Source organism: Arabidopsis lyrata (assembly GCF_000004255.2).
Source record: "Arabidopsis lyrata subsp. lyrata unplaced genomic scaffold ARALYscaffold_4, whole genome shotgun sequence".
Classification (NCBI taxonomy): domain Eukaryota; kingdom Viridiplantae; phylum Streptophyta; class Magnoliopsida; order Brassicales; family Brassicaceae; genus Arabidopsis; species Arabidopsis lyrata.
This window is the reverse complement of record NW_003302552.1, coordinates 18,174,934-18,202,730: the sequence shown is the minus strand read 5'-3', so window position 1 is coordinate 18,202,730 and position 27,797 is coordinate 18,174,934. Positions and strand designations below refer to the sequence as shown.

Sequence of the window (27,797 nt, the reverse complement as noted above, 5' to 3'; positions counted from 1 at the left end):
AGTAAATATGAACAACTGAAAAAGTTCTAAAAATAACTGAATAGTGAATACAAAAAAAATCTAAAATCCTATATTTTATTTCAAAATCAAATGATTTGTTTTTGATCCGATACCCGGTCAGTTCAACCGGTTCATCAGATTACGGGTTAATGGCAGATTTTTGTGGGTTTTTTATTCGGCTTAGAAAAAACCGGGCATCTAAGCAAAAAAAAAAAAAAATTACCGGACATTAGCACTAAACCTAAACCGGAGAAGTGTACGGATCGCAGGTTAACTGATCATACTAAACGGTTCGGATCGGACGTGAAAACACTGATTTATACGTATATAAAGAAATTTATTGAAAGACACAAAATATTCAACCCTTTTAAAAATTGAACAATTTATTTACTTATAAAGAAAATTGTGACCATCAACCTTCTCCCGCGCCTATATCTAGTTTTCTTAGTGTTCCCCTTTTTTTTTTATTAATTAATTAGAGAGAATATGTAAATATCTTCTTCTTTATTTTGATTAAACAGGTAAAATATCCATTTATTTGGGGCATAGAAAAGGAAAATATCGTTTCAGCAAATACATGTTAAGGGCTATATATAATAATGTCTCGATAATATGGAAGTTATTTACTTAGTGTTCTCCGGAACAAATTCTCAGGGGCTCCTCAAGCTCCAAATTTTGTCTCAAATACTCCTCAATGGTAGAAAGACAAAATTACCCTTAATGAGGGTTGATTTCGGGTGATAAAGGTTAAATACAATTAAATCGGTAAGTGTTCAACGAAAAACACAATAGCTCAGTGGTTGCGAGCTCCATGCGCACGCGCACGCCCCCAGGGTTCGAATCCTTTTATACGGGTTGTAACTGGTACAACTAGGGAATATTCGGGTACAACTAAGTTGTGGTATAACTAGGGTCTGGTACAACTAGGGTCTGGTACAACTAGGGTACAACTAGGAGGTGGTACAACTAAGGTCTGGTACAACTAGGAGGGTACAACTAGGATACCAGTTGTACCACGTATACCTAGTAGAGGGGTAGTTTCGTCCTTTCATTAAAAGGAGGAGAGTATGTAGATTAGAGGAGAGTATATAGATTAATTCTTTGACTCTGAGGAGCAATTGAGATTAGTCTCCGTGTTCTCCTCTTTTTTTATTTATTTATTAATTAATTAGAGAGAATAGGTAAATATCTTCTTCTTTATTTTGAACAAACAGGTAAAATATCAATTTGTTTGGGACATAGAAAAGGAAAATCGTTTCAGCAAATACATGTTAGGGGCTTTTGCAAAAATGCCATTTTTTCAATGCCACTTTTCAAAAATACCCCTTTTTTTAAAACCTTATAAAAAATGCTCTTAAAAATATAAGATTTACCCAAATATGTATGTAATATTATTAAAATATACACAAACTACATTTCTATGTATCTAAAATCTTATAAATACTTTATAAATACCTTATAAATGCATTTTAAATACTTTTAAAAACCTTTAAAATATCTTGTAAAACCTTTGAAAAACCTTAAAAATTCTTTAAAATAACTTGTAAAACCTTTAAAAACACCTTATAAAACCTTATAAATACTTGGATCGAGTCTTCAAGTAGTAGTTACAATCCATAAGTACCTTATAAACCTAATAAAACTTTATAAAAATTTCAGATTTAAAAAGGGGCATTTTTGAAAATGGACATCTAAAAGAGGCATTTTTGAAAAGGGACACACCTACCAAAAGGAGTATTTTTAACAATTTCCCTACATGTTAAGGGCTATATATAATAATGTCTCAAACGTTTCAGAATTTCAAAGATCGTTTATCAACCATAGTACCTATACACACATCTAAACCATTAAAAAGGTAATTTTTTACTTAACGTCTCGATAATATGGAAGTTATTTACTTAGTGTTCTCATTGTTTTTATTATTTATTAATTAATTAGAAAGAATAGGTAAACATTTTTTTTTTTTTGAATAAACAGGTAAAATATCCATTTATTTGGGACATAGAAAAGGAAAATATTGTTTCACCAAATACATGTTAAGGGCTATATAATAATGTCTTGAACGTTTCAGAATTCTAAGATCGTTTATCAACCATACTACCTATACACACATCTAAACCATTAAAAAGGTAGTGTGTTAAGAAGATCCAACGGTGGAAAACAAGGCACTGATCTAAACCCTAAAAGCCAAGTCTGTCATTCGAAATATAAAAGGGTAGCCAATCATGTCAGGGCCTTGGTACTTGAGCAACACAAGCGTCTTCTGTCTCGTCGATGAAATCCCAACCCCTAGTGATCCCAATGGTCATTCGATTTCTTGTACTATCCGATTAGCTCTTGACAGAATGGGCTATCTTGGTCACAAGAAAATCTGGGCTTTTACCCCAAAGAAGCAGAGCTCCGCAGCAGCTGATCCCGAAATCTTGCACATATCAGGTAAATTCTTCCTTTACATAAACCCTTGTATCACTCTTTTCTTTCTTAATTATGTTATATATGCCTGTAATCTAGATCTCTCTCTTGATATATTTTTCCAGACTCTGAAGACTGTAGAGTTCGTAAGATGTTATTTCACATTATTACATTTGCATCTTCCTGTGATGTTGGTGAACAAAATAATGTGATAGTAATCTCAAATAAACCCCCAGAAGGCGAGTTTTGCAGGGTTCTTCACACTTTGGAAATTAGAGGTTTCAATGTTCTCTTGGTACAGCCTCATGATGAGGCACAAGTACTTCGTTCGGCAGACTTGATATTTCAGTGTACAACAGCGTTAGATGGTTCAAGTGGTCCTACTGACTTTGACAATATTGACCGTGTTTCTTATCCGAGCTGGGAAATTGATCCTGATCCTGATCCTGCCAACCTAGACGACTCAAGCAGTAGTCTCCACTTTTAGATGATATAAATCTCTATATGATGTGTCAAAATCTACCGGTTGTTTTTCTCTGTTGTGTATGATTACTCTTTGACGTTTCCATTCTGTAAAACTCTGCTTTGGTACCAATCAATTTTCAGTTTTATCTTTTCCCATTCCTCATTTTTGTAATTGTAGATTATAAATATTGTTTTAAGCCAGACAAACATAAGATTCCTAATACAATAAATGATAAACCTGTGAAATCGTCATCCATAAAATCAATCACTAATGTCAAATTAAGTGCAAAGGAACCTCCATTTCTCTGTTAATTCAAAGGAACCTCCATTTGTCCACTACTTAAAAAAATTAGGCCTGTCAGTTATGGATACAAGGTCGGGTAATAGTAACTTACTAGTTACTAACTTTGGTATCAAGGATAATGTCATTTGGGTTTCGTAAGGATAGTTCGGGTACCTCAGGCTCAAATCAGTAATCACTACCCGTTTAATACCCTAATTCATACATTGTATAGTGTTCATAACTTCTAGAAGAGATTTTAAATTTTAACTATTTTGTTAATTTTCGTGTTATGTGTTGACTATTTTGTTCCATATATTATAATAATTTCGTAAGAATAAACACACATTTTCAGTTCTTTTTTTTTTTTTTTTTTGTAAACCAAATCAAACAGAAAATATATATATGTTCAATGTAAAAATTTAAGCATAACTTGGTGATCACCAATTCCCAATATATGTATGATGATGGTTATGATTATTAAAAACCTTTTCGATTTCTTTTGCAAATATAAAGTGTGGCAGGGTTTAACCAACCCACGTTGGCCCAGTTGGTAAAGGGCTCACGGCTGTGAGTTCCCCCTCCTGGGTTCGATTCGGGTTGGCCACCTAGCCGCTCCCTTAACGATGAGATAAAGCGTACCCGGATGCAAGGCCTCGTGAATTAGTCTTTGGGCCTAGGAAGCCTTTGGGATCCCACGGTTATCAAAAATAAAATAAAATAAAGTGTGGCAAGGTTATCCATCACTCGTAAGGAGAGTAGTGAAACAGATTTTGTTGGATGTGAAGCGAATTAAAGATTTAGGAGTATAAAGCTGCATAAATGTTTGCTGTTGCTTGCCACTCCTAAAGGCTGCGACACCAACGACACCCCGATGCACCTCCACAACAGTCTTCTCCGTGAAGGACTGATAAAACTAAACAATGACAAGATAAACAACAATTATACAAAAAATTCTCATGTTTGATCTCTATAGATTACCATATTCAAGAATAAAGGAGTTCTAGTTACGTTTTATTTATTTATTTTGTAACTAGAATCATAATCTATCCAAACAAATGTTACAACTTACAACTATGATCCAATATTTCTTTTAAACATATATTAATTTAGTTTGATAGATTAAACAGAAGGACATGTACTAAGATAGATTATATATAGCCATAAATGAATTTTTAATTTGGGCAGGAGTTTCAACATGTCCGGAAACCATTGAAGGCATGTTGTGCAACAAAACGAGGCAACTCTCGCAGATCATCGAAATAGACGCCATCAGGTAGAGTTGTTCAATCAGGTTGAGTTTGAACGCTTTCACAAAACCTTAAGGAAAGCTTGAAGAAGATGGAAGAAGATAAACTTTCTCATTCAACTTAATTATCTCATACAAGAGTTTTGATATATAAAGAGGAAAGTAATCATAGAAAAGATGACGCGTGTCTGGCTAGTTGCACATTAATAACATCGCGTTTTTAAAATCCAATGTGGAGAGCCTCAGAAGCTTATGGCCTCGATTTTTATATAGTATAGATTAAACTTTTCATGTATGTAAATTAGTTTTTGATTTGATCAATAGGTCCAGAAATAATTTTAGTTGGATTCATTAGATTTAATGTTAAGATATATAATAGAATTTTATAAATTAGTAGGGGTCAGCTGACACCACTTGTCGTGTTACATCACGGTTTTGGAGATAGAGGCCTGTCGTCGTAAACTTTTCAGGCATGCACGATTATATTAGTACAAGAATATAATCACATTTCCTTTATATATATATATATATATAATCACATTTATTTTTGTTTCATAAATCATGTTACAAATAATCAGATAATGATGTGTTAGGTGTAAATGTATTTCGGCTAAATCATGTTTCAACTAACTTTGTTCACGATAAAGTATTCCAATTCTTCTACCATAGAAACTTTTTTCTTTTTTTTGTCATCATTCATCATCTGCAATTTTTCAAACATTTAAAGAAAATACTCTCCACCCGGATAAAACATTACTCATGATAATCTAATGTTATCAAGAAATGAGAAAATTTTCCCCACCGTCCAAGTCTCCAACCAATAATATTATTACACAAAAAAAAAAAAATTATTACAACTTCGGAATTAAATCAGCCAAAAATAGAGGAAATATTCAGGAAGAGAAATAAAGAGAAAGGAAAAAGGCCAAAAAAGAGATTTAATTAGTTGAGGACTCAATCATCTTCTTTTGCTGATTCAAGTTTTTGTAAAACTTCTTTACAAACTCATCCGCTGCCTTGTCCACATATCCGTTAGCCACGTCACAATCTTCCCGTAACGGAAACGGTGAGTCCGTTACCCGTAAAGGCCTCACTGACGGATTACTCCGTCCAAATCCGGGCAAGTAAGTAGATAACGCCGTCAAGGCCTCGACTGACAAAGGTGGGGTGTTATTTCCCTGATCATGATTTCCGCCGCTGTTGAGCAGCTCTAGGACGGCTCTGGAGACGGAAGTGTCGTCATCAAGGGTCGGTGGCGCGTGACCATACGAGAAGAGGCTGTTGTGGTGGCTCTTCTTCTTGGAGGCGGCCATGTTAGAGGGGAATGTGTAGTTAGGAGTGTCGCTGCAGCTAAACTCGTACTCTTTCTGCGGATGGGACGCAACAGCCGAGGCGGTGACTGGGACACGGCGGCGGTTGTGGAACATAAGATTCTTGCCGCGTTTGAGAGTGGCTTTAAAGTCGGCGAGGAGCCTTTGTTTTGAACATGTACAAGACAAAACGTACGATGTTCCCTAGCTTCTTGCCTATTGATACATTCTTCTCCATCTTTAGAATTAGAGATAGATAATGAGATCAATATGTGTGGGGTTTATAAAGAGGAAAGAAAGAGTAAGACTATTCAACAAAAAGAAGTACTTAAACGTGGAACATTACACAAACACTTTAATATGTTGTTAAGCCCAAATAATGAAAAAGAAGAAGAAAAATTGAATTCTTTTATGAACTTTAGTTGTACTTTAGATTGCACTATGTATTATAACCATCTAATATATGGATATCATCAGGTCGTGCTTTTCTATGTAAAATAAATTGACATACAAAAATTAACTAGTGGGTTTTCCCTTTTTTTTATTAGATGACTTGTATATACGCTTTACAACTGCATTTTTTATTTTAAATTTTTTTCGTTTTTGAAAAGGAATGAATAAAAACACTATATTATTGCCACTGTGGTAAACCTTTTTCCTTTTTACTTCCTAACTTTCTACTTTTTCTTGAAAGTTTAAATCCTTCACCAGACTGTAGTTACCATTGGTGCAATGTGTGCCACAAATTTATGCAACGAGATAAAAAAAAACATAAGTTTTATTGATAAAGAAGTTCCAAGTTTAAAAGAAATGCAAATTTAACCCAACTCTATACAAATTTCTGTAATTACCCTCTAATTTTATATAACCAGTAAGTGAAATTTTTCAAAGTTTTGTTTTAGGGAAAATCCACAAGACTGATCTAAAGATGAGAAAAATTATAGATGACTTTGGGTTATATGAGAAACATAATTGGGTGTATTACCTGCACGATGAATCTACAAATTCTCCTCCGTCTTCAGCTCGACTCGCTCTATCAACCTCTCCATGTAAGCCTGTAATAACAGTGAAGAAATTTCTATTAAGTAAGTTTTTAAGGATTTATCGTGAGAAACATAACATTTTGATTAGTTTATCCATTATTCGATCTCAGATTAAACTAATCTCAACTCCTAAATGCAAAATGTGACCATAATTGATGCTTGTGAAGCAAAAAAGGTGAAGGAGTTATAACCTTTATCTTGACAGCATCAGATAGAGAAGAGCTTAAATCCAAAGCAATGCCGAAATGTAACAGGGCTTTGTCGTATTGTTTTAGCTGATTGTATGTTTTGCCAAGCAACGCATGGACACTGCCCTCTTGAGGAAAACATTCTTTGAGCTCTTCTAAAACTTTCTGGGCTTTGTGATAATCACCGAGACTATTTAATATATTAGCTTTGAAGTACTTCGCGACCGGATTCTTCGCATCAGTGAGTACAGCCTTCTCCATCATCCTCAACGCCTCATTGTTCCTCTGCAAAATATTATCTCAACCTTAAGAAATTATATCTGGACTATAACTTTCTGGAAAGCTTAATTTCACAGCTAAATAAGTACATCACAAAGTCATGAAGAGTAATATATATGATATAAGTAATTGTTGACATGAAGAGCGTATTTCAGGTACCAACCTTTGACTCATGCAAAGCAATTCCATAGTAACACATGATGACTGAAGATCTTGGATTTATTTGGAGAGCCAGTTGAAATTGATGCTGCGCAAACTCGGATTTCTCCTGTCAAAGATAGATCCTTCCAAGACCGAACCAGGCGTTATAGTGTCTTGTATCTATGCCCAGAGCCTTCCGGAAGCATCTCTCTGCATCCTCAAATTCTTCCAATGCGGCAAACCTGTGCAGCCAAGGTGAGACCGGTATGTTATTAATGTACATGTTTTGTTATATGCAGATTAAGACAAACAAAAAGGTGCATCGAAAAGAATTGTACTCGTGACCACAAAAGGTATGCGCATATGTGAATCTTTCATTCAGTTGGATAGCTCTCCGAAACATTTTGAGAGCAGTATAATGATCCTTACGCAAACTGTAACAGTTCCCAACAGCACACCTGCAATTCATATTGCTACCACAGTCATTACAGAAAAACAATCCAAGCAAAGAGAAAAGCTCTGCAGTTTCAGGTTTTGAAATATGCTAGTACAAAAAGCTGGTTTCTATAGACGGTTTGGGGTTAAAGCCTGTGGGTGTTAAAGTCTCGACAGAGACATATGTTGTTGATCATGTAGGTTTTGCGAAACAAAGTCGGAAGAGCATGTTGCTAATGAAGATTCTAAGAATGATACCAGGATTCTGGAGATAGGCGGTCAACTGAAATCAGCTCCTGAGCCAGATAGCCTAACCTCATCTCTTCTTTCAGGTGCTTCAAAAACAAAGACAAGAAATCACTAAAAGTAAACAATAACAAAGAAATCCGTGCAGGTCAATCTAAAATCAAGTTCTATATGCTGATATCACAACAGGATAATGTTCAGAGTCAACATCATGTTCAAGATTAGTTCGTGGGCAGTTCATAGTGAATAATAGGAAATTTGGAAATAGTGAAAACAGCTCACATGAAGAACAGTGGAGTACGTATCCATTCCTTCCAAAGCATAAGGATACTTTTGATGAGCAAGAGTAAAGGCAGAGTCAGCGTTGAAGTAGTCTTGTAGCTCAAAATATGCTTTTCCAACCTATGTCAAAACGTATCCATGGTGTTTAGTTTCAGTGTCAAAAACCAACAAATGGAATTAGAAAATAACGTCAATGACCTAATATGATCATTCCGATGAAAAAGGAGCACAGAAAAAGCCATTCATATTATCACCTGCAAGAGAACCCAGTGTGTATTGTATTGTTTCTGAGATAGCTTTTGATATACCACCAAAGCTTCCTGCAGTAGTATCCATTTTTGTCATTATAGGGTTCGACATCGATAGTTTTAACTTATAGGCAGAGAATTGAAGTTGAAGAATATGAACCCAATACACACATTTTCTTAGTACAGTACCTGACAGTTGTACATATGTAAATGCCTGAGGCCATCTCCAAGAATTTTCAGAAGGTTTAGCACTTCTGAAATTCCAGAAATGAGGCTGAAACGATCCAGGGAAGATTCACTAGGATTTGACTTTTCCTCGTCATCAACAGAGCTTCCAATGTCATTTACAGACTGGCTTGACGTCGTTGCTGGATCATTTAGAGTAAAAGTATCAGGAACAGCTACACATATATGTTCAAGTCTTATTGTCATGTAAAATAATTAAGCCACCTATATATTAAAATCATGAATTTTTAACTAGAGATCTAACTTTATCCTCAGAAGGGAATTCAAAAACTATAACCAGTTGAGGCTCTATAGCCCGGTTTGGAAGACAGAAAAGAAAAATATGATAGAAAAACATCACCTTCCTTGCTGCTTTGGGTTCTGCATTTTCCAATCACCGAGGAAAGAGAAGGTGCACAGTTTGACTCAGAAGGTGAAAGATGTAACCAATGGAGATCTTTTCCTAATGACTGCGACATAGGAATCTTTTTCCTTGCTGCTATTCTAGCACTACGGCGACGCCCAGATTCTTCTGGAGCCTTCAAGATAAGGAAAGTTAAAGAAGACCAATAAATCAAGTAGCTTTAGATGGTCCAGCCATAGAGCTAGAAGATAGAATATCTGCAATGTTGAAAGTTTAAAATATCTGCAATGCTAGATAGATAATCACTGTTCGGATATGCATTAATAAGAAAATTCTTATGCAAAGAAAACAAGGAAGAAATCACTCAAAGCCCATTGTAGATATATAACCTCTGCTGACAATTCTTCACTAAAAAAGTTTCTTAGACGCACACACACTCCATGTACAGACATCAAAGATCCTTCCACTGCTGGTCGACGCATATTCTTATGAAGCAGAGGCGGTGGAGCATCCATTACCAGAACGGATAAAGATACTTAGAGATAGGGAAGCAGCTTACAAACTTCTCATAACCTTATGAAAGAAATTATAGCTCTTGAAGCAGATAATAGACATTCAACAACTGCGGATTCTAAACTAGAAACAGTAACTAATATGTTCTCATACTAGCTCGACTTAATTATATCACCTGTAAAAGCACTTGAGAAGGTGTGTACAAATCCCATCCGTTTGTATTAAGTTGCCTGTCAGTATCTGGCGGAATATCTGCTCCAGGCTGCTGCTTAGTTTTCAGATCTTGTTGGTTCTCTCCTGGAAAGTGTTCTGTTTGCGATAAACTTGTATCTTTTGTAAGCTGGTCTATGGTTGCTCCTTCTGAGAAGTTTATTCTTTGTTCTACACAAGTTTTCTGAAGACGCTGGGAAGCAACATTCCCGAAAACTGTTGAGGATTCTTCAGCGGCACCTGAAAAGGTAATCGCAGAACGCCATTGCAGAGAAATAAATTTGTTGCCCTAGATTTCCAGCTGGAATAACGGAAACATAAACTGATAAATACATAACTCATACAGAGCTTTCACTTACCTAAACTACAAAGTTCTCTATATGCTTCCCAACACAACGGATCAAATGACAATGCCATCCTAAACTGTTGTATTGAACTGTTGTTCCTCCCAGAATATCTGGAATCATGTAACAGAGAGTAACACACATCAGACGGGAAAGTAATGCCATCAGATTTAGCAAATGGAACATATGCCGCAAACTACTAAGCTTGTTACAGAAACAGTATACCAAGACAGAGAAGTACTAAATTTTAAAGCATGCGAGAGACAACAAAATCTCATATAAACCTTGCAAAGTAAATAGCCGTCACCTATATATAAGACCAAGAAGATAATGCCCAGCTGCACCACCAGGAACCTGCATGTTAAAAATACAGTAGTCACTAGTAAGCACTTGCCAATTTTCACTCCTAAAAGACTAGCTTGGAAAAGATGTGTACGAATCCCATGGATATGGAGAATTTTAATAAAGGAAGTAAAAAGCAACTGCATATACATCTTCAACATAATCTTCACAGGGCAACAATGCAGCTTCAGCCTCTCCAAGAAGATCCAATTTGAAGATTAGGTTCAAATTCATAGGCTTCTATGTCATGCAAATAGAGTGAATGAAATTAAAAGAATGACTCTTTGTTTCCTATGTGTGCTCTAAAGATCATTCACTTATAATAACTTTGAATTTACTTATAATAACTTTGATCTTCTGTTTTTGTTTCCTTTTTGTGTTCTAAAGATCATTCATTTACCGATGATAACTTATGCTACCACAAGGAATCATATCCTCCACTACAACAAAGAACCAAATTCTTGACGTTTCTTTCTTTACTTTCAAAACCCTCCGCTACTTTCGAATCCAATTCATTCTTGTTGTTTTGGTTTTGATCCCTTTCTCTATTTCTCAAAATTTGTTGTTTTTCTTCTTCTATATAAACCTCATGGAGACACACAAACACAACAACACAAGTCTCAATATATATATAAACACAAACACAAGTCTTTGTACCTAAACACAAACACAAACACAAGTCTTTGTCTCTTTTGGATGTTCTACATAGACCATGGAAAGTACATCCTCTTTTTCCAAGTCATCTTCTTTCAGAAAATCAAATGCTAGTATAATAGATTTTCTATATGAGATAGAATATGTTAGTGATGATAAGAAAATTCCTATTACCCAACTTCCTCTACGAAATGTTTAAGAATCTATTTCGAGTCCAAAGATGAACATATGGCAATCGATTGTGATGGCAACATGAAATGCAGGCGGTGTAGGACCCACTTGTCCATCTGATTCATCTTCAACACCGGATCCAATAATCTCATGTAAAGTTTTTAGTTTTCTATATATTCGCAAATTGTAAGTGATAAACAACCAACTTTGATGAAGCTAACAGTCACTAAACTAGCAGAATCATCACAAGCAAAGCAATCCAAAACTAGCAGAATCATCACAAGCAAAGCAATCCAAGACAGAAACTCATAAAAAGCATCTTCCTTGACAATAAACCAATTAGAAGAACAACAAACCAATGATGCTAGACTGAAATAAGCATAATGAAAGCCATTGAAGTATATCGCAATTAAAAGTTATTTGATAAATGATAAAGGGTTCAGAGGATGATGATGATGATGATGATGATGATGATACCAATATCATAAACAAATATATCACTGAGGAATTTCTTATCGACGAATACCACCACCATAGATTTTCCGACATTGACAGCTATATGTCCACTGATACACAAACACCAACAAAATCAGCTGAAAATTCAAAAATCGAGAGATATAGATTAAGAGAATTATACCTCCGCGCCTGCGGAGGAGTCCACTGAAATCGGAAGAAGAAGCTTGAACCCAGTTATGCATTTTTATTCAGCCGATGATCACGAAATCTCACGGATCACCACCGTGTTTGGATTCGCTTGAAGTAGACTTCTTCCCGTAGAGTCTGTCAATCAATTTTTTTAATTCATTAACCAATAATTTGGTTTATGATTTTAATACCGGTTTAGTTGAGGATGAACCGGTTTTAAAAAGCAGAGGAATTTTTGGTTTGATTCCAATGGCGATGAGCTCACTCGATGAATTCGTGATTCTCGTCGTGAATCAACGAGAGGCATCTTCTTCGAGTCAAGAGATTTCGATCTCAGCTTCTGAAATCGTATCCTGGGGTTTGTCAAAAATACTCTCTTACGGAAGAGTAAAAGTTCGAGCTCATCGAACTAGGCAAGTGTTCATGCTTCTCATCTCCACTCTTGATTTGTATTGGTTAGGTTTTTTTTTAGTAATAGTGTAGTGATTACTACACTATTTTTATTTTTTTTTATTCGTTTTTGTATATTAGGCTTATCGAGGAATCCTCGTATTTCCATGGCCTTCTAAGTGGAAGCTTCAGGTAGATTCTGGATTCTGATTGCAAGTACAAGTGATTTGGTGCATGTATTGTTTCAATTTAGTGTTATGTGTGTTAGTTTTCAGCCATAGTGATGTTTAATTTGGTTGAATTTGGGATTTGTGACAGTGAATCAGGCCTTGATCATATCTCTGTTGAATGGAATCCAGAGACTTTCTTGAATCTTCTCATGTGTTTGTATGGTTACTCCATTGATATTACATCCAGTAGTCTGTTTGATGTTAGATTCTTGTATCAATCCTCTGCTCCCTTTTTTTCCTTTTTCTCTTGTTACATGCTAATTACCGACGATTCCAAATGGCGAATATAGGCTGCGCTCTATTAATTTTGGGGTGGAGAAGCTTCTCTCTAAATGCAAAATCTGGCTTTCAGTTTTGGCATTATCTAAGGACACTGCATTGCCGAAACTAGGACTGACTGACCTTATTCAGATGTGGAGTTTTGGTCTCGAGCATGGTTAGAATCTTGCGAGAAATCTCTTTTTAGTTGTTAATTTTAGCTTACTTTTCTAAAATCATGATTCATTTGGTGACACTTACAGCTGGAGAATTTGTGCCAGATCTCTCTGTGGCCTATCTTTCAAAGAAATTCGTATGTACCACTTACTCTTCCAATTTATCCTTCCTAGTAGCATTAAACATCCTCACCTGACTGTAGACAGGTAAGTTTGTACCCATTGTCTATCTTATCAGTGCAAACATACCCAATATTCTCACCTTTGGCTAAAACTCTGACAGTGAGATGCATCTTGCTGATGCACTTCTTATTTGGCTTGATGCCGGCAGAAGAATGTCGGACTTTTCAGAGAGTAGTAGTAGTCAGGATAACACAATCAACTTGATGGAACAGCTAACGTTTAGAAGGTCTGTCACCTATGCAGAGATTACTTTTTCTGAGACCTTTAGGACAAAACTAGTATATACATTTTTTGCTTTATGGAACTCTGGTCCTCGCTTTAAAAAGCAGATGATTTTGAGTTTGAGGTTAGATTTTTGTATCAATCCTCGGTTCTCTTTTTAATATTTTCGCTTGTTACATACTAATTATTGAATTCTGAATGGTGAGTATAGGCTGCGCTTTATTTTGGGGTGGCGAGGCTTCTCTCTAAATGCAAAAGCTGGCTTTCAGTTTTGGCATCATCGAATGACACCGCATTACCGAAACTAGAATTGTCTGACCTTATTCAGATTTGGAGTTTTGGTCTCGAGCATGGTTAGAATCTTGCGCGAAATCTCTTATTAGTTGTTAAATTAGATCTTGCGAAAAATTTCGTATGTACCACTTACACTTCCCATCTATCTTTACTAGTAGCTGTTGGGTGTGCACTGCTCGTGTAATCCTCTCAATGATATGTAGGATGTATGATAGAAAATGATGACCTTATGTCTGAAATATCTAACTTCTTCCAATTTGGTACTCTTGGTAGCTAATAAAACATCCAACTTTTTTATTACGACGGCGTATAAACCCAAGTCTGTCCTACATTTCATATATTTAGATATTGGATGTCTATGATTCGTTTTGATAAATAGGTGAGTCTTTGAAAGCTTAATGTCGTCCTGTCTAATTATGCCTTAGTTCCCTCAATCAGATATTGGATCTCTCAGGATGTCCACAGTTAAATTAAGCCAGTCTGCTACTGTCAATACTGCCTAACTCGTATTTCGAAAACCTCAGGTGGAGGAGAAAGAGTTTGAAAAGTTTCCTAAGTTAAGAACCCTGACGAGGATGAAAGACATCAAGAACAATTATCTCACAGAACTTTGTCAAATTTGTCTTTCGAAACGGTGAAAGAGATTGATTAAGAAGATTGAGAGCTGCTTATCTCTTAAACATGAAGGTGTCCACAATGCTTGAACTTCTCCAGAATTTCCGCGAGCTCACTGAAGTTGGTTTAAATGTTGATACAGCTCCTGTAATACCGGTTCAAGAATCGGTGGTGTTTTACTCTGGCCAAGGTCATTGTTCGCTATCGAATATCACAAGACTAACGCTGGAGGTTATTGAGATAATTTGATCTGGTGTCTGGTGATGGAGTATTATTATTGTCCTGGTGGGTGATCTTCATGCGCTGAGGCAGAAACAGGTCAGAAGGTGTTTCACATTGTTGTTATGAATTATGTAATGCTCACATTTCACATACAAAATTCAGAAATCAAAGCACCAAATCTTTTGATTCAGCTAGAAAAGAAGAAAAGACAAAATTGAAGAGAAGATTGATACAAAGGATTAGAAAGCACATGTGCCGAGCACGTGACCCATGAAAAGCAAGTCTTGAGTTTAGCCAATAAAATTAAAATGGAAGTTATTTACTTAGTGTTCTCCTTTTTTTATTTATTAATTAATTAGAGAGAATAGATAAATATCTTCTTCTTCTTTTTGAACAAACAAGTAAAATATCCATTTGTTTGGGGCATAGAAAAGGAAAATATCGTTTCAGCAAATACATGTTAAGGGCTATATAAAATAATGTCTAGATAATATGGAAGTTATCCCTTGTAGAGAAACACTCAAAAAAATAAACCTTATTTTAACGTGTTATTAACAAGATTGACATGCTGACGTGTCGCTCTCAGAATGATTTATCACCTGTTTAAATAGTTACCCAAATTTTATTAGATTATTTACAGAATTTTCCATTAATATTATACACACATATATCTCACTAATCAAAACGAATTTTTAATTAAAATTGTAAATAATTATGCAGCAAATCTTTCCAAAATAAATATACCACAAACTGAAGCAAATGATTACGTAACTAATACATGTAAGATCATTAAAATAAATGTATTAGTAACAGTGGCTACGAGACCACCTTTATCTCTATATTAGCAAGATCATTAAAATGTAATAGAAGCTACGTCCAACCTTAAGCAAATCTTATCCAGTAACTAATACTTCCAAACTAAATATACAAGTGATAAAGGATATATCTACAGCTTTCATAAATTAGCATTTATATTAATAATAAAAATCTTTATATATGTTTTATAAATATAAAAATTAGAATTAAAATAATCATACCATATTTTACAAAATATGAAGTCTTAATAATAATAAAATAATTAAAAAAATTTAGTCCAACTAAAACCATAAAATATACTAAGATAGTAAGATAGTAAATATGAACAACTGAAAAAGTTCTAAAAATAACTGAATAGTGAATACAAAAAAAATCTAAAATCCTATATTTTATTTCAAAATCAAATGATTTGTTTTTGATCCGATACCCGGTCAGTTCAACCGGTTCATCAGATTACGGGTTAATGGCAGATTTTTGTGGGTTTTTTATTCGGCTTAGAAAAAACCGGGCATCTAAGCAAAAAAAAAAAAAAATTACCGGACATTAGCACTAAACCTAAACCGGAGAAGTGTACGGATCGCAGGTTAACTGATCATACTAAACGGTTCGGATCGGACGTGAAAACACTGATTTATACGTATATAAAGAAATTTATTGAAAGACACAAAATATTCAACCCTTTTAAAAATTGAACAATTTATTTACTTATAAAGAAAATTGTGACCATCAACCTTCTCCCGCGCCTATATCTAGTTTTCTTAGTGTTCCCCTTTTTTTTTTATTAATTAATTAGAGAGAATATGTAAATATCTTCTTCTTTATTTTGATTAAACAGGTAAAATATCCATTTATTTGGGGCATAGAAAAGGAAAATATCGTTTCAGCAAATACATGTTAAGGGCTATATATAATAATGTCTCGATAATATGGAAGTTATTTACTTAGTGTTCTCCGGAACAAATTCTCAGGGGCTCCTCAAGCTCCAAATTTTGTCTCAAATACTCCTCAATGGTAGAAAGACAAAATTACCCTTAATGAGGGTTGATTTCGGGTGATAAAGGTTAAATACAATTAAATCGGTAAGTGTTCAACGAAAAACACAATAGCTCAGTGGTTGCGAGCTCCATGCGCACGCGCACGCCCCCAGGGTTCGAATCCTTTTATACGGGTTGTAACTGGTACAACTAGGGAATATTCGGGTACAACTAAGTTGTGGTATAACTAGGGTCTGGTACAACTAGGGTCTGGTACAACTAGGGTACAACTAGGAGGTGGTACAACTAAGGTCTGGTACAACTAGGAGGGTACAACTAGGATACCAGTTGTACCACGTATACCTAGTAAAGGGGTAGTTTCGTCCTTTCATTAAAAGGAGGAGAGTATGTAGATTAGAGGAGAGTATATAGATTAATTCTTTGACTCTGAGGAGCAATTGAGATTAGTCTCCGTGTTCTCCTCTTTTTTTATTTATTTATTAATTAATTAGAGAGAATAGGTAAATATCTTCTTCTTTATTTTGAACAAACAGGTAAAATATCAATTTGTTTGGGACATAGAAAAGGAAAATATCGTTTCAGCAAATACATGTTAGGGGCTTTTGCAAAAATGCCATTTTTTCAATGCCACTTTTCAAAAATACCCCTTTTTTTAAAACCTTATAAAAAATGCTCTTAAAAATATAAGATTTACCCAAATATGTATGTAATATTATTAAAATATACACAAACTACATTTCTATGTATCTAAAATCTTATAAATACTTTATAAATACCTTATAAATGCATTTTAAATACTTTTAAAAACCTTTAAAATATCTTGTAAAACCTTTGAAAAACCTTAAAAATTCTTTAAAATAACTTGTAAAACCTTTAAAAACACCTTATAAAACCTTATAAATACTTGGATCGAGTCTTCAAGTAGTAGTTACAATCCATAAGTACCTTATAAACCTAATAAAACTTTATAAAAATTTCAGATTTAAAAAGGGGCATTTTTGAAAATGGACATCTAAAAGAGGCATTTTTGAAAAGGGACACACCAAAAGGAGTATTTTTAACAATTTCCCTACATGTTAAGGGCTATATATAATAATGTCTCAAACGTTTCAGAATTTCAAAGATCGTTTATCAACCATAGTACCTATACACACATCTAAACCATTAAAAAGGTAATTTTTTACTTAACGTCTCGATAATATGGAAGTTATTTACTTAGTGTTCTCATTGTTTTTATTATTTATTAATTAATTAGAAAGAATAGGTAAACATTTTTTTTTTTTTGAATAAACAGGTAAAATATCCATTTATTTGGGACATAGAAAAGGAAAATATTGTTTCACCAAATACATGTTAAGGGCTATATAATAATGTCTTGAACGTTTCAGAATTCTAAGATCGTTTATCAACCATACTACCTATACACACATCTAAACCATTAAAAAGGTAGTGTGTTAAGAAGATCCAACGGTGGAAAACAAGGCACTGATCTAAACCCTAAAAGCCAAGTCTGTCATTCGAAATATAAAAGGGTAGCCAATCATGTCAGGGCCTTGGTACTTGAGCAACACAAGCGTCTTCTGTCTCGTCGATGAAATCCCAACCCCTAGTGATCCCAATGGTCATTCGATTTCTTGTACTATCCGATTAGCTCTTGACAGAATGGGCTATCTTGGTCACAAGAAAATCTGGGCTTTTACCCCAAAGAAGCAGAGCTCCGCAGCAGCTGATCCCGAAATCTTGCACATATCAGGTAAATTCTTCCTTTACATAAACCCTTGTATCACTCTTTTCTTTCTTAATTATGTTATATATGCCTGTAATCTAGATCTCTCTCTTGATATATTTTTCCAGACTCTGAAGACTGTAGAGTTCGTAAGATGTTATTTCACATTATTACATTTGCATCTTCCTGTGATGTTGGTGAACAAAATAATGTGATAGTAATCTCAAATAAACCCCCAGAAGGCGAGTTTTGCAGGGTTCTTCACACTTTGGAAATTAGAGGTTTCAATGTTCTCTTGGTACAGCCTCATGATGAGGCACAAGTACTTCGTTCGGCAGACTTGATATTTCAGTGTACAACAGCGTTAGATGGTTCAAGTGGTCCTACTGACTTTGACAATATTGACCGTGTTTCTTATCCGAGCTGGGAAATTGATCCTGATCCTGATCCTGCCAACCTAGACGACTCAAGCAGTAGTCTCCACTTTTAGATGATATAAATCTCTATATGTTGTGTCAAAATCTACCGGTTGTTTTTCTCAGTTGTGTATGATTACTCTTTGACGTTTCCATTCTGTAAAACTCTGCTTTGGTACCAATCAATTTTCAGTTTTATCTTTTCCCATTCCTCATTTTTGTAATTGTAGATTATAAATATTGTTTTAAGCCAGACAAACATAAGATTCCTAATACAATAAATGACAAACCTGTGAAATCGTCATCCATAAAATCAATCACTAATGTCAAATTAAGTGCAAAGGAACCTCCATTTCTCTGTTAATTCAAAGGAACCTCCATTTCTCCACTACTTAAAAAAATTAGGCCTGTCAGTTATGGATACAAGGTCGGGTAATAGTAACTTACTAGTTACTAACTTTGGTATCAAGGATAATGTCATTTGGGTTTCGTAAGGATAGTTCGGGTACCTCAGGCTCAAATCAGTAATCACTACCCGTTTAATACCCTAATTCATACATTGTATAGTGTTCATAACTTCTAGAAGAGATTTTAAATTTTAACTATTTTGTTAATTTTCGTGTTATGTGTTGACTATTTTGTTCCATATATTATAATAATTTCGTAAGAATAAACACACATTTTCAGTTCTTTTTTTTTTTTTTTTTTGTAAACCAAATCAAACAGAAAATATATATATGTTCAATGTAAAAATTTAAGCATAACTTGATGATTACGAATTCGAATATGTATGATGATGGTTATGATTATTAAAAACCTTTTCGATTTCTTTTGCAAATATAAATTGTGGCAGGGTTTAACCAACCCACGTTGGCCCAGTTGGTAAAGGGCTCACGGCTGTGAGTTCCCCCTCCTGGGTTCGATTCGGGTTGGCCACCTAGCCGCTCCCTTAACGATGGGATAAAGCGTACCCGGATGCAAGGCCTCGTGAATTAGTCTTTGGGCCTAGGAAGCCTTTGGGATCCCACAGTTATCAAAAATAAAATAAAACTAGATAACAACCCGCACGATGTGCGGGATGAAGTGATTCAAGTAAAATTATTATGATTAAAATTATTATCCGGGATCCAAGATCCGTTTGTGTAAAACGAAACATGTTACAAATTTTTTTTTTGTTTTATTCAAATTTGGGACTATTTCATATAAGAATATGTTTTACCCGTGAAATATTTGAACTTTGAATAAAGCTTCAACGTGATAAAAAAATATTGCCGAAATGTTACCATTTATGGTAATATGTCTTTCCGTATGTTTTAAAGATTTCGAGATTTTGTAGTATAAAATAATTTTTTTTTTAATAAGTATAAGAAATCCAAAATTTAGCAAAGATGAGATTTGATAGTTTCCAAACTAAGATTTTGTAGTGTTCCAAATCTAAGATTCTTAGATTATGAATGGATTATTTACGAAATGGTTATAATGTGGCCAGATTTTGGTTTATATACAAATGTGGTTTATCTTATTTATTTAAGTAAAAAATTTATGAAAGATGTAAAGATTTTGTAGTTTTGAATTAGAGATTCTCGAACCAAATGTATATATTTTATCATTTAAATATAAATATAAATAAAAAGATTGTTTACCCATCCGCTAAAGAAAATTTATATAAATGTATATAAAGAAAAATATAAATATAAAAATATAGTAATATAAGATAAACAAAAAGTGTATGTTTTTAATTATTAATGGGATATATGGATGTATGAGACTAATGGCAAATTATGTAAATAGTCTATAAATCTTGTGTAATTATTTAAATAGAAGTCAAATCATTGTGAGAGCGACACATCAGCGTGGCAATCTTGTTAATAACACATGATGGTAAGGTTTTTTAAAAAATATGTTTCTCTATTAATATATAGGGGATAAAGTGTGGCAAGGTTATCCATCACTCGTAAGGAGAGTAGTGAAACAGATTTTGTTGGATGTGAAGCGAATTAAAGATTTAGGAGTATAAAGCTGCATAAATGTTTGCTGTTGCTTGCCACTCCTAAAGGCTGCGACACCAACGACACCCCGATGCACCTCCACAACAGTCTTCTCCGTGAAGGACTGATAAAACTAAACAATGACAAGATAAACAACAATTATACAAAAAATTCTCATGTTTGATCTCTATAGATTACCATATTCAAGAATAAAGGAGTTCTAGTTACGTTTTATTTATTTATTTTGTAACTAGAATCATAATCTATCCAAACAAATGTTACAACTTACAACTATGATCCAATATTTCTTTTAAACATATATTAATTTAGTTTGATAGATTAAACAGAAGGACATGTACTAAGATAGATTATATATAGCCATAAATGAATTTTTAATTTGGGCAGGAGTTTCAACATGTCCGGAAACCATTGAAGGCATGTTGTTCAACAAAACGAGGCAACTCTCGCAGATCATCGAAATAGACGCCATCAGGTAGAGTTGTTCAATCAGGTTGAGTTTGAACGCTTTCACAAAACCTTAAGGAAAGCTTGAAGAAGATGGAAGAAGATAAACTTTCTCATTCAACTTAATTATCTCATACAAGAGTTTTGATATATAAAGAGGAAAGTAATCATAGAAAAGATGACGCGTGTCTGGCTAGTTGCACATTAATAACATCGCGTTTTTAAAATCCAATGTGGAGAGCCTCAGAAGCTTATGGCCTCGATTTTTATATAGTATAGATTAAACTTTTCATGTATGTAAATTAGTTTTTGATTTGATCAATAGGTCCAGAAATAATTTTAGTTGGATTCATTAGATTTAATGTTAAGATATATAATAGAATTTTATAAATTAGTAGGGGTCAGCTGACCCCACTTGTCGTGTTACATCACGGTTTTGGAGATAGAGGCCTGTCGTCGTAAACTTTTCAGGCATGCACGATTATATTAGTACAAGAATATAATCACATTTCCTTTATATATATATATATATATATATATATATATAATCACATTTATTTTTGTTTCATAAATCATGTTACAAATAATCAGATAATGATGTGTTAGGTGTAAATGTATTTCGGCTAAATCATGTTTCAACTAACTTTGTTCACGATAAAGTATAAACTTTCCAATTCTTCTACCATAGAAACTTTTTTCTTTTTTTTGTCATCATTCATCATCTGCAATTTTTCAAACATTTAAAGAAAATACTCTCCACCCGGATAAAACATTACTCATGATAATCTAATGTTATCAAGAAATGAGAAAATTTTCCCCACCGTCCAAGTCTCCAACCAATAATATTATTACACAAAAAAAAAAAAAATTATTACAACTTCGGAATTAAATCAGCCAAAAATAGAGGAAATATTCAGGAAGAGAAATAAAGAGAAAGGAAAAAGGCCAAAAAAGAGATTTAATTAGTTGAGGACTCAATCATCTTCTTTTGCTGATTCAAGTTTTTGTAAAACTTCTTTACAAACTCATCCGCTGCCTTGTCCACATATCCGTTAGCCACGTCACAATCTTCCCGTAACGGAAACGGTGAGTCCGTTACCCGTAAAGGCCTCACTGACGGATTACTCCGTCCAAATCCGGGCAAGTAAGTAGATAACGCCGTCAAGGCCTCGACTGACAAAGGTGGGGTGTTATTTCCCTGATCATGATTTCCGCCGCTGTTGAGCAGCTCTAGGACGGCTCTGGAGACGGAAGTGTCGTCATCAAGGGTCGGTGGCGCGTGACCATACGAGAAGAGGCTGTTGTGGTGGCTCTTCTTCTTGGAGGCGGCCATGTTAGAGGGGAATGTGTAGTTAGGAGTGTCGCTGCAGCTAAACTCGTACTCTTTCTGCGGATGGGACGTAACAGCCGAGGCGGTGACTGGGACACGGCGGCGGTTGTGGAACATAAGATTCTTGCCGCGTTTGAGAGTGGCTTTAAAGTCGGCGAGGAGCCTTTGTTTTGAACATGTACAAGACAAAACGTACGATGTTCCCTAGCTTCTTGCCTATTGATACATTCTTCTCCATCTTTAGAATTAGAGATAGATAATGAGATCAATATGTGTGGGGTTTATAAAGAGGAAAGAAAGAGTAAGACTATTCAACAAAAAGAAGTACTTAAACGTGGAACATTACACAAACACTTTAATATGTTGTTAAGCCCAAATAATGAAAAAGAAGAAGAAAAATTGAATTCTTTTATGAACTTTAGTTGTACTTTAGATTGCACTATGTATTATAACCATCTAATATATGGATATCATCAGGTCGTGCTTTTCTATGTAAAATAAATTGACATACAAAAATTAACTAGTGGGTTTTCCCTTTTTTTTATTAGATGACTTGTATATACGCTTTACAACTGCATTTTTTATTTCAAATTTTTTTCGTTTTTGAAAAGGAATGAATAAAAACACTATATTATTGCCACTGTGGTAAACCTTTTTCCTTTTTACTTCCTAACTTTCTACTTTTTCTTGAAAGTTTAAATCCTTCACCAGACTGTAGTTACCATTGGTGCAATGTGTGCCACAAATTTATGCAACGAGATAAAAAAAACATAAGTTTTATTGATAAAGAAGTTCCAAGTTTAAAAGAAATGCAAATTTAACCCAACTCTATACAAATTTCTGTAATTACCCTCTAATTTTATATAACCAGTAAGTGAAATTTTTCAAAGTTTTGTTTTAGGGAAAATCCACAAGACTGATCTAAAGATGAGAAAAATTATAGATGACTTTGGGTTATATGAGAAACATAATTGGGTGTATTACCTGCACGATGAATCTACAAATTCTCCTCCGTCTTCAGCTCGACTCGCTCTATCAACCTCTCCATGTAAGCCTGTAATAACAGTGAAGAAATTTCTATTAAGTAAGTTTTTAAGGATTTATCGTGAGAAACATAACATTTTGATTAATTTATCCATTATTCGATCTCAGATTTAACTAATCTCAACTCCTAAATGCAAAATGTGACCATAATTGATGCTTGTGAAGCAAAAAAGGTGAAGGAGTTATAACCTTTATCTTGACAGCATCAGATAGTGTTGGAATTGTATCCTTGATTGAACCTGCAAAAGAGAAAAGAAGAATCCATGAGAAGAAGATGAAGAACAGAGGAAGAAGCATCGGAAGAAGAAGACGATGTCGGAGAAGATGTTGTCGTGAAAGAAGATGTCAACGACAAAGAGGAAAGTCAACACAACAAGAGACAAGTTGGGCTTGTGTTGTTTTGTAAGAATAAGTGATTGGGCTAAATGTTTTGTTAGGCCCAAATGAGTAAGTGTGTTGTGTTAGTCAAAGACTAGCTTAGTAGAGTTGTCAAGTGTAGTGGTTAAGAGTTGTTGTTGTGTAAGGTTTAGTAGTTTAACCTTGCTTGTGTTAGAGAGTCTAGAACTAGGAGTAAGGTCCAAGTGCAAGTGTGTGTATGTGTATGTAGAAGTAGAAGTAAAGTAGTATAAGTATGCTTGTATGTGTGATGTAACAAAAGTATCCTTGTGATCCATTAATACAATGTAGACAATTAAAGAGTAATGGTTTTTGTTCTTTCTCTCTAAAGACAATGAAACCAAGTGTGAGAAATAAAGAGAATGTGAGAATGTCAACAGATAGAGAAGAGCTTAAATCCAAAGCAATGCCGAAATGTAACAGGGCTTTGTCGTATTGTTTTAGCTGATTGTATGTTTTGCCAAGCAACGCATGGACGCTGCCCTCTTGAGGAAAACATTCTTTGAGCTCTTCTAAAACTTTCTGGGCTTTGTGATAATCACCGAGACTATTTAATATATTAGCTTTGAAGTACTTCGCGACCGGATTCTTCGCATCAGTGAGTACAGCCTTCTCCATCATCCTCAACGCCTCATTGTTCCTCTGCAAAATATTATCTCAACCTTAAGAAATTATATCTGGACTATAACTTTCTGGAAAGCTTAATTTCACAGCTAAATAAGTACATCACAAAGTCATGAAGAGTAATATATATGATATAAGTAATTGTTGACATGAAGAGCGTATTTCAGGTACCAACCTTTGACTCATGCAAAGCAATTCCATAGTAACACATGATGACTGAAGATCTTGGATTTATTTGGAGAGCCAGTTGAAATTGATGCTGCGCAAACTCGAATTTCTCCTGACAAAGATAGATCCTTCCAAGACCGAACCAGGCGTTATAGTGTCTTGTATCTATGCCCAGAGCCTTCCGGAAGCATCTCCAATGAAACCCCCAAAAAAATTCCCCAATGAAAACTTCCAAATTTTTTCGTTCCCAAATAAAACCTCCAACTAATTAATTTTTTCTAAAAAAAACTTTTAAGTCGTCAAATTTGTGCCTAATCAATGATTAACTAACGGTAAACAGCTTTTAACGACATGTTTTCCGTTTAATTAGTTATCAAAATTCACATGTGTTAGTTACAATAGAAAAGATGAAAATCTTAATTACGAACACTAGAATACATTTTTTCTAATGTTTAGGGTTCATATAAAATTTTGGAAACTAAATAAACGAAAAATAGATGTCGTCAACGACTATTAATTATTCCGAACAAAATTACTAGCGATCATTGGTCAACCATTGATCGGGCTCAAGTTTGACGACTTGAAAGTTTATTTAGAGAAAATTAATTAGTTGGAGGTTTTAATTGGGAACGAAAAAAGTTGAAGGTTTTAATTAGGAAAATTTTTCAATTTGGAGGTTTTATATGGGAACGAAAAAAGTTGGAGGTTTTACTTGGGAAAATGTTTCAACCTGGAAGTTTTTTCTGGTATTTTCCCTAAAAATAATGATGAATATCTTGGCAAAATTTTTGGTGATTGGTAATTTAAATTTATTTTATTATTATAATAAATGTACCAACAAATTTAAAATATAGATATGGACATAAGTGTATTAAGGCAAACGATGAATATATAAACAAATCTTCTGTCTAATTAAAAATTTAGCTTCTTATTTCTTAAATATATTTTCTATTCATAATTAAAAAACTAATATTTAATTTTATTTAAAATTTTAAAAACCCGTCCACCGGACGGATCCTAATCTAGTATATAATAATATCTCGATAATATGGAAATTCTCCTTTCTTTATTTATTTATTTATTAATTAATTAGAGAGAATAGGTAAATATCTTCTTCTTTATTTTGAACAAACAGGTAAAATATCAATTTGTTTGGGACATAGAAAAGGAAAATATCGTTTCAGCAAATACATGTTAAGGGCTATATATATAATAATGTCTCGAACGTTTCAGAATTTCAAAGATCGTTTATCAACCATAGTACCTATACACACATCTAAACCATTAAAAAGGTAGTATGTGTTAAGAAGATCCAACGGTGGAAAACAAGGCACGGATCTTCAGCCCCAATTTTTTACTTTCCCTTTGTTCTTACCCCGCAAGAGAAAAAAAAGTCGCGCCTCGAAACCATGGATTCGGAGACCTGAGCTTCGAAGAGATGACCTTCGGAGACCTGATCAGGTTACGAAGCAGGAACCAGCATTTCGTCATGCCAAAAGCAAAAAGAGAAGAACTCGCCGGTAAGAAATCTTTGTCATATATGTGAATTAATCATGGTTAATGGATATCTCTAATCCTGTTGTAATCGGTCTTTTGATTCCTTTTCATAATCGTTTATGGGTTCGCAGGTGCTTACACATGCGTCTACTGGAACATCGACGATTACCCAATCCCTGACGATATCAAGCATGATTTGATTTATTCGAATATCAAATCAGCTCTTGAGAAAATGGGTTATCGTTGTTCGGATTTGGAAATCTTTGCTTATGGTGAGAAGATAAAGGAAGCCACCGAGCTAAACGAATTGTTCGATGCCGGAATCAAGTACTCCAATCACAAGGGTAAGTAAATTCCTTAACTTTCTTGATTACTCTCCTCTTTTCTTCTACTTATATATATGTGTATGTCTTTAACCTATGATTTCTCTCTGTAGTTCCATATATTGAAATGTTACGGGACATTGTTGGATCCAACCATAAATCATCATCAAATTTGATGGTAATCTCGAAAAGTCACCCTCAAGACACGGAATCCCGAAGGGTTCTTCGGGCTTTGAATTCAAGAGGTTCCCATGTTCTCTTAGTACAGCCTCAGCCTGAAAGCCAAGCGTCAGAACAGCTGTTTCATCGTCCAGACCTACTATGTTGCTCTACATATCTATTAGATGGACGAAAGGCTATGGACCATAAAAGAGGAACCCCATCACCACAGGTCTTTACTTCTCCCCTTTGTCGCTCGAACAAGCAAGATTTCTCTGGTATGATTTCGAAATTACTTGTTCAGATTTCATCTGGCCATCTTTACTAGTTAACTAACTAGAGCATGTCCTATATAGTCATTTAATTCTATTGTAATATTTCTCATTTCGTAATTGCTTATGCCTTGTCCGTTTTTGTGCAGAGCCTACCACACCTGTCATAGGCGGAGCTAAGACAGGCGTCTTCTGGGACGTCCACGAGTACCCATTCCCCAATGATCTTGATCCTGAAACCATCTACAAGAGAATCAAATCTAATCTTAAGGATTTAGGTGTTTCCACAGCCATGTCAATATGGGCTTATGCTGATAAGATACCGTTCTCACTTGACATACTGGACAAGTTTGACAAATCCAGAATCTATTTCGTTCCCCAAGGTATATTCCTTTTTCCTTAAGCTCTCTTTTTGTTAGACACTCTTTTCTTATATATGTATGTAATCTTTATCTCCTTTTGATGTACAGTTCCCCGGGATAAAACTGCGAGACTTCTTAGGATGGTAAATGACATTGCTTTATGGGAACTGGACTCTCCTCTAGCAGAGTCTTCAAGCCCACCAAACGTGATCGTAATCTCAAATGACATCAACACCCAAGGACACATTTCCTTCTACCGTTGTCTCAGATCTATGCATGCGAGAGATTACTGTGCTTTCTTAGTACAGCCTAAGGATATCGCACCAAGAAAGTCGCAAAACACAAGAATGGCCAAGATGGATATTAGCTGGAATAGTTTCCTTGAGCCAAATCAGATACCCTGTAAGTAATCACCAAGTGGAAGAAGAAGATGGAGAAGCATAAGGAAGTGCAAAAGCCTGATGTCTCTCCCGTCAAAACCATTAACTCTGCTAGTTGTCAAACCATGATCCGAGAAGATCTCTTCTGTAAGATTCTCTTTCTATCTCAAAATTGCTTGTTTAGATTTCTTCCTTAACTA

The 27,797-nt window shown here is 34.7% G+C and overlaps 3 protein-coding genes, 2 long non-coding RNA genes and 3 pseudogenes across 5 annotated transcripts in view; 4 read left to right on the top strand and 4 right to left on the bottom strand.

Annotated features, from left to right (window-relative positions):
- The window catches only part of LOC9317607, a 17,714-nt gene extending 3,778 nt beyond the window's left edge, over positions 1–13,936 (top strand). The window contains exons 5-7 of the long non-coding RNA XR_002332602.1: positions 13,188–13,307; positions 13,384–13,509; positions 13,717–13,936. This is a non-coding gene — a long non-coding RNA (uncharacterized LOC9317607). The remainder of the gene's footprint in view (positions 1–13,187; positions 13,308–13,383; positions 13,510–13,716) is intronic.
- LOC9315768 lies at positions 2,210–3,033 on the top strand. Its single transcript, XM_002881494.2, has 2 exons — positions 2,210–2,436; positions 2,538–3,033. The coding sequence occupies exons 1-2, from the start codon at positions 2,226–2,228 to the stop codon at positions 2,897–2,899; spliced, it is 573 nt and encodes a 190-aa protein (XP_002881540.1). The 5' UTR covers positions 2,210–2,225; the 3' UTR covers positions 2,900–3,033.
- On the bottom strand, positions 5,180–5,954 carry LOC9315767 (annotated as a pseudogene).
- The window catches only part of LOC9315766, an 80,726-nt pseudogene continuing 59,630 nt past the window's right edge, over positions 6,702–27,797 (bottom strand).
- On the top strand, positions 17,975–18,797 carry LOC9315765. The gene is made up of 2 exons (XM_002881491.2): positions 17,975–18,200; positions 18,302–18,797. Exons 1-2 carry the CDS (start codon positions 17,990–17,992, stop codon positions 18,661–18,663), a joined length of 573 nt encoding a protein of 190 aa, XP_002881537.1. The 5' UTR covers positions 17,975–17,989; the 3' UTR covers positions 18,664–18,797.
- Positions 21,808–23,790, bottom strand: LOC110224150 (annotated as a pseudogene).
- LOC9317603 lies at positions 24,027–24,811 on the bottom strand. Its single transcript, XR_002332601.1, has 2 exons — positions 24,612–24,811; positions 24,027–24,454 (listed from the first exon to the last, which is right to left on the bottom strand). It is a non-coding gene; the product is annotated as an uncharacterized LOC9317603 (long non-coding RNA).
- LOC110229152 overlaps positions 25,817–27,797 on the top strand; it is a 3,626-nt gene continuing 1,645 nt past the window's right edge. The window contains exons 1-4 of the mRNA XM_021028435.1: positions 25,817–26,124; positions 26,233–26,445; positions 26,538–26,861; positions 27,005–27,058. Coding sequence (XP_020884094.1) covers positions 26,043–26,124; positions 26,233–26,445; positions 26,538–26,861; positions 27,005–27,058 — 673 coding nt within the window. The 5' untranslated portion in view covers positions 25,817–26,042. The remainder of the gene's footprint in view (positions 26,125–26,232; positions 26,446–26,537; positions 26,862–27,004; positions 27,059–27,797) is intronic.

Excerpts from the sequence above, each read along its gene's own strand:
- LOC9315768 (XM_002881494.2), top strand. The coding sequence starts at position 2,226 with ATGTCAGGGCCTTGGTACTTGAGCAACACAAGCGTCTTCTGTCTCGTC. Across the intron at positions 2,437-2,537 it reads CGAAATCTTGCACATATCAG|ACTCTGAAGACTGTAGAGTT; the intron begins GTAAATTCTTCC and ends ATATTTTTCCAG.
- LOC9315765 (XM_002881491.2), top strand. The coding sequence starts at position 17,990 with ATGTCAGGGCCTTGGTACTTGAGCAACACAAGCGTCTTCTGTCTCGTC. Across the intron at positions 18,201-18,301 it reads CGAAATCTTGCACATATCAG|ACTCTGAAGACTGTAGAGTT; the intron begins GTAAATTCTTCC and ends ATATTTTTCCAG.